The sequence below is a fragment of the Triticum aestivum genome, chromosome 7B, assembly GCF_018294505.1.
Source record: "Triticum aestivum cultivar Chinese Spring chromosome 7B, IWGSC CS RefSeq v2.1, whole genome shotgun sequence".
Lineage (NCBI taxonomy): Eukaryota > Viridiplantae > Streptophyta > Magnoliopsida > Poales > Poaceae > Triticum > Triticum aestivum.
Window position 1 is genome coordinate 762,247,368 of NC_057813.1, and position 9,703 is coordinate 762,257,070.

General features: G+C 48.9%; 1 protein-coding gene across 1 annotated transcript; it reads left to right on the forward strand.

Annotated features, from left to right (window-relative positions):
* The first annotated feature begins 2,939 nt into the window (after positions 1-2,939).
* LOC123162065 (galactinol synthase 2-like) lies at positions 2,940-8,973 on the forward strand. The gene is made up of 4 exons (XM_044579868.1): positions 2,940-3,062; positions 7,975-8,166; positions 8,258-8,690; positions 8,795-8,973. Exons 1-4 carry the CDS (start codon positions 2,940-2,942, stop codon positions 8,971-8,973), a joined length of 927 nt encoding a protein of 308 aa, XP_044435803.1.
* The last annotated feature ends 730 nt before the right edge of the window (positions 8,974-9,703 follow it).

Below are 9,703 nucleotides of genomic sequence, written 5' to 3' on the forward strand. Positions count from 1 at the left end.
ACAAAAAGAATTTCATAAAGTGCCCCAAAGTTTCTACTAGAGAGTCAAGACGAAAACGTGTGCCAACCCCTATGCATAGATTCCCAAGGTCACGGAACCCGCAAGTTCATCACCAAAACATACATCAAGTGAATCAATATATAGAATACCCCATTGTGACCACGAGTATCCCGTGCAAGACATACATCAAGTGTTCTCAAATCCTTAAAGACTCAATCCGATAAGATAACTTCAAAGGAAAAACTCAATCCATTACAAGAAGGTAGAGGGAGAGAAACATCATAAGATCCAACTATAATAGCAAAGCTCGCGGTACATCAAGATCGTGCCAAATCAAGAATACGAGAGAGAGAGAGATAGATAGAGAGAGAGAGAGATCAAACACATAACTACTGGTACATACCCTCAGCCCTGAGGGTGAACTACTCCCTCCTAGTCATGGAGAGTGTCGGGATGATGAAGATGGCCACCGGTGATGATTCCCTGCTCCCGCAGGGTGCCGGAACAGGGTCCCGATTAGTTTTTCGTGGCTACAGAGGCCTGCGGTAGCGGAACTCCCAATGTTCATTCCGTTCTAGAAGTTTGGGGATATATAGGAGGTGTTCGCGTCAGGAACAAGTCAGTGGGGGTCCCCGAGTCAGCCACGTGGTAGGGGGCGCGCCCTCCACCCTCGTGGTTGACTCGGGACTCTTCTCGTCCATCTCCGATGCTTCATGGGCTTCTTCTGGTTCAAAAATAAATTTTCAGGTTAATTGGACTCCGTTTGATATTCCTTTTCTGTGAAACTCAAAAACAAGGAAAAAACAGAAACTGTCACTAGGCTCTAGGTTAATAGGTTAGTCCCAAAAATCATATAAAATAGTATATAAATGCATATAAAACATTCAAGATGGATAATATATTAGCATAGAACAATGAAAAATTATAGATACGTCGTATTAGTATGCAAATTGTGACATGTCCGACAATTTATTGGCCTTTTTTGACCGATGAAACTCTAGAAAATGCAGAATTTATCAAAAACAAAAATAACTTGGCATTGTGCATTGAATTGGTCATGGAAAAAAGTGGGTCCATTTTCAAGAATGTCAAGAAACAACGTGCTCTCAGACGGAGTCTTCTGGCCTACTCGAACACTCTTCATTCAATATGGTATATTATTGGATATCCTTGAGAAAACCCCAACTTTTGTAAGCTGGTTGGCATGCCCATGGTAGGCATCCATTTGAACAATTCCCGACAACATATCCAAGTTGCGACACGTCCGGCCATTTATCTAAAAACTCCAGAAAATGGAAAATTATGGAAAACCAAAACAACTTGACATGGTGACTTGAATTGGTCATCCAAGCCATTGAAAAAACTTGAGCTCATTTCTGTGATGTAGAAAAACAACATGCTTTCAAACAACATGCTTAAAAAAATCTGTTCGCTCTTTTTAGGAAATATTGATGTTTTGATATTTTGATCAATTTTGAAAGACACAAATATTTTTGGCAATTTCTGTACAATTTTAAAAAAATGCAAATACTTTTTATGGATAAATTTGAAAAGGCGAACAAGTTTTGATTTTATTTAAATAGAACCGCGTGGTTAGTTTAAAGAAATAACGAAATAATATGTAAACGAAACAAATAGCTAACTGAAGAAAAAAGAAAAATAAATAGTGTAAAAAAGACTTGTTCACTAAAGTAAACCGGTCACTGATTGATATTTCCTGTAGTCCAAGTTTCCTAGTTAGATACTGAAGCCTATCAGCTCTTGTCGCTAGCGACGAGCAGTCAACGGCGAGAGCTACAACGTTCGATCCATCGCACTACCATTTTAGTTTTGGTGATTTTCCCTGATTTCCCGCGCGACCTAAGGGCCGGCCTAGTCTGGCGGCCTCCTGTGCGTGGCGCCGTCTAATTGGTGCTACTCCCCGAAAGTACGGAATTTCCTATTTGCCGCACGTCACCGCAAATAGTCAGGCAATCGCACACACAATTGTAGGATGGTCCGACCAATCTGAGCATTCGAGCACCAGTATTTCCATCACTCTTTTTTTTTAAAAATAGAATTTCAAAATTTGTTCGTGTTTTCATAAAAGTTAAGCGTTTCAAAAATTTCTCATGTGAACAATTTTTGAAAAAAAACATAATTTCTATTTCCCTATTTTTTATAAATGAGTTCATAATTTTAAAATGCGCTCTAGTTTTTCAAATATTATTCGTGTTTTCAAAAAAATGCTCCCTTATTAAATATAGTTCACAGATTCAGAAAATGTTCATGTAATAAAAAAAATTCGTAGATTACAGTAAATGTTCGTCTTCTCAAGTTTTTTTTGTAATTTTGGAAAATGTTTCTTTTTAAAAAAATTATTCACATAACCTAGAAATATTAGTTATTTAAAAAATATTCAAAACATTTCAGTGAAATGCGGAATTTTGTAAACGTTGTTTCAAAACAAAAAAGCGCCGCTTCTGCATGTGTACATAAAATACCTGCGCTCCCTTCAGACCACATGGTGCTGGCCGACTGAGTGGCTAGCAGCTCCAATTAACTACAGTATGGACGCGATTTCAAGTCCACTCGGAGCGCGTCAAGTGAGTATGAACTGTGAAATGTCCGTATTGCCCTTAATATGTTTTGTAATGGGGGTTGTACCGAAGCAGGACTCTTCCAAAAAATATCCGCTTAAGAGTGAGAAAACGAAGCCCCATTTATAATCAAGCGAATGAATGGGTATACTGTATAAAATAGGAAAGCACTCCATCACATACCAATCCACGCCTTTCTTTTTCTGTTTAAACACTTTCCATTCCATTTCGTCGCGGACCACGCATCCGTTTTCCTACATAAACACGAGCAGGCAGTCCCATCATCAAGCATCAAACACGAGCACAAGTACGCACAACAAAACCGTCTCTTGAAGCAAGTCAAGATAAATCGATCTAGCAATGGCTCCCATGCTCAAGCGTATTGTGGAGGACGAGCCGAAGAAGGCAGCATACGTGACCTTCCTCGCCGGCGCCGGCGACTACTGGAAGGGCGTGGTGGGTCTTGCCAAGGGCCTTCACGCCGCCTGTGGAACGAAAGAGAAGGAGATTGGATCGGCGCACCTAACATGGTGGCCTCAGGATGTATTTATATGGGTGCAACTAGGGCACAAGATAAGTTGCTTACAGGAGATAAGTACATTATTAACAGACTCCTATATCCTAACAATATACAGTTTAACATCCCCTGTCAATTTGAACTTCGTTCGCGAAGATTCAGATTGTATCTATTTGATACAAAAGGCGCCTCAGCTAATGGTTTTGTGAAAATGTCAGCAACTTGTTCCTTGGAAGAGATGAACCTAACATCCAACGCTTTGGCTGCAACTCTTTCACGAACAAAATGGAAATCCACCTCGATATGCTTTGTCGTGGCATGAAACACTGGGTTGGCAGACAAGTAAGTGGCACCCAGGTTATCACACCACAATATTGGAGGTCGTGGCATAAAGACTCCAAGCTCTCCAAGAACTGACTGTATCCAGATTATCTCAGCTGTACCATTGGCAATGGCCTTGTACTCAGACTCCATGCTGGATCGCGAGACTGTGGCCTGCTTTCTGGAGCTCCAAGAGACAAGGTTGGGACCAAGAAAAGCAGCAAACCCTCCTGTAGACCTGCGATCGTCACTGCACGCAGCCCAGTCTGCGTCAGAGAAGCAACTTAACACCATTGATGGAGACTTGCGGATAGACAGACTCATGCCACGAGTATACTCCAAATACCTCAAGATCCATTTAGCGGCTGAAAAATATACAGTCGTTGGTGCATGGAGAAACTGACAAACACGATTCACAGCAAAGGAAATATCCGGCCGAGTCAGCGTCAGATACTAAAGGGCGCCAACCAGGCTACGGTATTTAGTGTTGTCATCCTGAGAGAGAGGTACCCCACTATCCTTGTTGATCTTCTCACTGGAGGACATGGGAGTAGTGGAAACCTTACAATTCTCCATGTTAGCACGATGAAGAATGTCGCCAATGTACTTCTGTTGAGAAAGCATAATCCCCTGTGGCGACGATTTCACCTCAACTCCAATGAAAAAATGCAAGGGACCAAGATCCTTGAGAGCAAACGTGGCATGGAGATCAGCAAGCAACTTGGTCGTTGCAATACGCGAGGAGTTGGCCACAATAATGTCATCCACATAGACAAGCATGAACATGGTGACACTGCCACGATGGAAAATAAACAGGGAAGTGTCTGCTTTAGATGCCACAAAACCAGGCTGAAGCAGTCGAGAGCTTAACCTAGAATACCAGGCTCTGGGGCCCTGTTTGAGTCCATAGATGGCTTTTCTCAGCTTGAACAGAGACCGAGGAGCATGAGGATCCACAAATCTTGGAGGTTGTCGCATATACACCTGTTCCTGAAGAACTTCATGAAGGAAAGCATTCTGAACATCCAACTGGCGCAAACACCAACCTTGTCAGATAGCAATGGAAAGAACCAGATGAACAGTAACTGGTTTGACAACTGGGCTGAACGTATCATCATAATCGAGACCATAGCGTTGCTTGAACCCTTTGGCAACAAGATGAGCCTTGTGACGATCAACAGTGCCATCAGCCTTGTACTTGATTTTAAAAACCCATTTACCGTCAATGACATTGACATGAGGTGGTGGTGGAACTAAGGTCCACGTACCATTGTGATGAAGTGCATCAAGCTCAAACTGCATAGCGGCACGCGAAGCGGGAGATGTCATGGCCTCACGATGATCACGGGGTTCCCGGGAGACCAAAAAAGCACGCTTGGATGGGTCATAGTTGACGGTGCCGTCCGTACGGTGCGCAACTTTCCGAGTATGATCGCGTGTGCGTGTCACCATTGTATGGGCAGGTGGTGTCATAGACCCAGGCGCAGAAGATCTAGGGGTGAGAGCTGAGGAGGGAATCAGATCCTCCTGGGATCCCGTGTCGCCAGCAGACGCAGCAGAAGAATCCCGTGGCGATCCCGAGGAGGGACCAGGCGACGCGGGCACGCTTGTCGCGGGATAGGGCCGGCCCACCGGCTGGCGAGCGGGCACGTGGGCTGCTGCCTGTGGCGGGTTGTAGTCGGGATGGAGCGGGCCAGTGGAAGGCCCCACCATTGAGGGGGACGGGGCGGGCGACCAGGCGACCAGGCCGTCAGAGGCCGCCACATGGGCCAACGGGTGGTGCTGCTCCCCGCGGTCGCCTGGCGGGCCGCTGTCCAGAGAGGCCACGTGATCCGAGGCCGAATCCACTCCGGATCCTGTGCCCAGATCTTCCTCGGACGCGAGAGCGCCTGCCACACCTTGGATCGTCTGCGCCGGAGGGGATCCTGCATCCAGGTTAGTAGACAAAGCAGATATACCATAGTTCATGTGGTCATGCGGGAATAAAAGGATGGTTTGTTCTGCAATGCGAGGTGGTATGGGAGAGGTAGAAGGGCTGGCAAAAGGAAAAACTTTTTCGTCAAACGTGACATCTCTAGAGATATAGACACGAGACGTGGGTAGATGAAGACATTTATATCCTTTGTAACGGATGCTATAGCCAACAAGCACACATTGTTGGGATCGAAAGGCAAGTTTGTGTGTGTTGTAGGGACGCATGTGGGGCCATCAAGCACAACCAAACGTGCGAAGTAACGTGTAGGCTGGTTTGGTGTTGAACAATTTTTCCATATGACTAAGGTTGCCAATGATACGACTAGGGAGTCGATTGATAAGATAGCATGCCGAGAGATAGGCCTCGTCCCAAAAACGTAGCGGCATGGACGCATGTGAAAGTAAAGAGAGCCCCATGTCAACAATATGACGGTGCTTCCTTTCAACCGAACCATTTTGCTGGTGTGTGTGGGCAAGAAACGTGATGCATAATGCCAAGTTGACGAAAAAACGTGTTGCTAAGCTTCTCGTATTCCCCACCCCAATCGGATTGAACACATAAAATCTTGCGAGATAGAAGGCGTTCAACATGAGCAAGGAAGTCACGAAAAACATCAAACACATCACATTTTCTTTTGAGAAGATAGAGCCACACAAATTTACTATAATCATCGATAAAGGAGACATAGTATTAGAACCCACCAGATGATGTTTTGGTGGGTCCCCACACATCCGAAGAATAAGTTCTAATGGAGAGGAAGAAACACTTGAGGATCTAGGAAAGGGAAGCTGGTGTGCTTTGCCTTATTGACATGCATTACACACATGGGCCATAGACCGACTAGAAGAAGCTAGTTTATTGGATGATAAAACGTGTTGAACGACTTGAGTGGATGGGTGACCAAGCCTGGCGTGCCAATCTTCAGCTGATAGCCGAACCGAAGACAGGGCATGATGAGATGATGGTCGAATGGGGTAAAGCCCATTCTCACATCTGCCTTGAAACAGAACCCTCTTGGTGATCAAATCCGTAGGGTAATACTTTAGATAATCATGATTATCAACGGCAAGATGATTGGTAGAAAGAAGGTTCTTGTCAGCATTAGGACCATGCAAAATATTGCGAAGTTTGAGATTAGCAGAGGGAGTAGGAAGAATTGCATGACCACGATGAGCTATGTGCAAACCTGATCCGTCAGCTATGTGGATGCGAACTCTTCCTGGGAACTTCTCCCGGACCGTGAGGCGATCCAGATCGCCGGTTATGTGGTCCGTGGCCCCGGTGTCAGTGAACCAGGCAGGGTCACCTAAGACGGAAGGAGGAGAAGCAGCAGCAAGCCCGGCCATCTTGGACTGTTGAGGTTGGAACGCATGGTTGTAACGTTGGCTGCACTCCCAGGCGTAATTCCCAAGGCCACGGCAGAGCTGACACTGGACGTGGTTATCGCCACGGTCACCGTAGTCACCGCGATCACCGCCGCGGTTTCCACCAAAATCGCCTTGTTGGCGCGTGCCGCCACCACCATGGTTCCCGTGATCGCCACCGCGAGAATTGTTGTTGTAGCCGCCACGATCTCCAGAGTTGCCGCGGCCCTTGCCGCGGTAGTTGCCCTTGCCCCGATGGTAGTTGTTGTTGGTGTTGCCCTTGGAGTCCCGGGCGACGTAGTTGACGGAGGAGCCGCCATGATGAAGATGAAGACTAGCAGCGTTGTACTCGCGACGTCGTTCGAAGGAAATGGCGTGGGAGTAAAACTCGCCAAGAGACATGCCCTCGGGATGGGTGGTGAACGCGCTGATGAGGGGCTCGTAGTCGCTGTCGAGGCTGGTGATGACAGCGGTGATGATGTCCTCCTCGCGCATGGGGCGGCCGACAGCTGCAAGCTGATCGGCGTTGGCGCGGATCTTGGCGAAGTGGTCCGCCATGGAAAGAGTTCCTTTCCTGAAGACTGCCATGTCCAGCTTGATCTGGATGATGCTGGCGCGGCAGTGGGCGGTGTACATCTCCTCGACATGAGACCAGATGGCCTGAGAAGTCTCCAGCTGATGCACTTGCTGCAGCACCTCATCAGAGATAGAGGCGAGGAGGTAGCTGAGAACGATCTGATCCTGGCGGAACCAGGTGGCGGACTCCGGATTGGGAGCACACAGCCCCTTGTCATCGGGGTCCAGAAGCTTGGAGGGAGCTGGGAGAGTTCCATCGACGTAGCCCGTGGCACCAACTATGCGCAGAGGGGGAAGAACTTGAGCCTTCCAGAGGAGGAAATTGGAGGTGGTGAGCTTGGCGGTGATGAGGCTAGCGGAGGGAGGGGGGACGGCAGAGGCCGGCGGCCCATTGAAGGCGGCGGGCAGGGAGAGCGTGGTTAGGGCAGAGGAAGAGGAAGCGGAAGCCGTAGAGGAGCCCATGATGCGATCAAGCGGGTAGGCCTGATACCATGTGAAACGAAAGAGAAGGAGATTGGATCGGCGCACCTAACATGGTGGCCTCACGATGTATTTATATGGGTGCAACTAGGGCACAAGATACATTTGATTACAGGAGATAAGTACATTATTAACAGAATCCTATATCCTAACAATATATAGTTTAACACCGTCAAGTCGGCTTACCCGCTCGTGCTGGCCGTACTCCCCGACGTCCCGGGGGATCACCGCAAGAAGCTGCTTGACCGGGGCTGCCTCGTCCGGGAGATCGTGCCCGTGTACCCGCCGGAGAGCCACACCCAGTTCTCCATGGCCTGCTACGTCATCATCTACTCCAAGCTCCGAATCTGGGAGGTACCTACCTACTTACTAGTACTAGATAGACCATCTTATCTTTTGCTTGTAATCATCTCTGGTCTGATGCTGACGGCGATGAGGTATGTAGTTCGTGGAGTACGAGAGGATGGTGTACCTGGACGCGGACATCCAGGTGTACGACAACATCGACCACCTGTTCGACCTTGAGAAGGGCCGCTTCTACGCCGTCAAGGACTGCTTCTGCGAGAAGACGTGGAGCCACACGCCGCAGTACGAGATCGGCTACTGCCAGCAGTGCCCGGACAGGGTGGCCTGGCTGGAGCCCGACCTCGGCATGCCCCCGCCGCCGCTCTACTTCAACGCCGGCATGTTCATACACGAGCCCAGCATGGCCACCGCCAAGGCCCTACTCGACAAGCTCGTCGCCACCTATCTCACCCTCTTTGCCGAGCAGGACTTTCTCAACATGTTCTTCAGGGACGTGTACTGGCCCATGCTGCGGAGGCACCCCGAGAACATCCAGCTCCAGAAGGTCAAGGTCGTCCACTACTGCGCAGCGGTACGTCCTTAGTGCATCGGCGCATGGAAACCGTTGATTCGTTTCTAAATGGAAAAGAAAGGAAACCGTTTATTTGAGCTCCCTTTAGATCATGATCGATGCTTCGATCGAAGCCGTGGAGGTACACTGGCGAGGAGGCCAACATGGATAGGGAGGACATCAAGATGCTTGTGAAGAAATGGTGGGCTATCTACAACGACAAGAGCCTGAACTACAAGCCTCCCGCTAACCAGGCCAACGATCCGCTCTGTGCTGCCCTCGCCTCATCAGTCGACTCAGTGTAGTGCTTGTATATGCACTACAAGTCCGAATCCATTGCATTAAAGAAAGTAAAAGAATTGTCAAAATTTTATCACGGGCTTTTCAACAAACAGTTGCCGGGTGTCGTCACCCCCACAGCCAGCATCCGCAAGGGTGGATGGTTACTGCACGATGGACCGACAAAATGTGCGGCATGGCAACGTAGGCATAGCGGAGTGGCGACCAGTTGAAGCGGCAGAGGTGATATAGACGTGGAACAATCAGACACCAGCTTCCCCTCGCACCCGCCTCGTCCCCTGGCGGCGGCACGGGCGCACTCTAGATCCCGCGGCCAAGTGGACTTTTTCCTGCACCTCTTCCACTCGTACCGCCGGTAGTCCCTGACAGGCAAATCCCTACACTGGGTGGCAAAAGGCGGGGCACCCCCTAGTCCCTCGTCTACCACCCTCCCCTCGTCATCTTCCCCAACCCCTTGGTGACGCTGGTGGTGGATGCTCTTAAGTCGTGTCATGGAGGGAATTCATAAAGTTCTGTGGAGTACACGGGCGTGCGCCTGGGACGTCCCTCCCATGTGGCCTTGTGGGGCACTGTCCTCGAGCCCATCCATTCCTAGATCTAGGGCCGACGGGGCTTGCCAGATTGGTGGTGGCCACAGCCTGTGAGCCTGGGGTAGCCGTTCTCCTCATGTGATCGTCATGGCTGGGGTGCCTGTGGCCGGTCTCAACCCGCCTCACGCAGGGGGCTTTCTAGCCG

What these genes read in the sequence shown, in the direction of transcription:
- LOC123162065 (XM_044579868.1), top strand. Translation starts at nt 2,940, where the DNA reads ATGGCTCCCATGCTCAAGCGTATTGTGGAGGACGAGCCGAAGAAGGCA. An exon ending in TTGCCAAGGGCCTTCACGCC is followed by an intron (nt 3,063 to 7,974) that starts GCCTGTGGAACG and finishes AACAATATATAG; the next exon opens with TTTAACACCGTCAAGTCGGC. An exon ending in CGTCCACTACTGCGCAGCGG is followed by an intron (nt 8,691 to 8,794) that starts TACGTCCTTAGT and finishes GATCGATGCTTC; the next exon opens with GATCGAAGCCGTGGAGGTAC.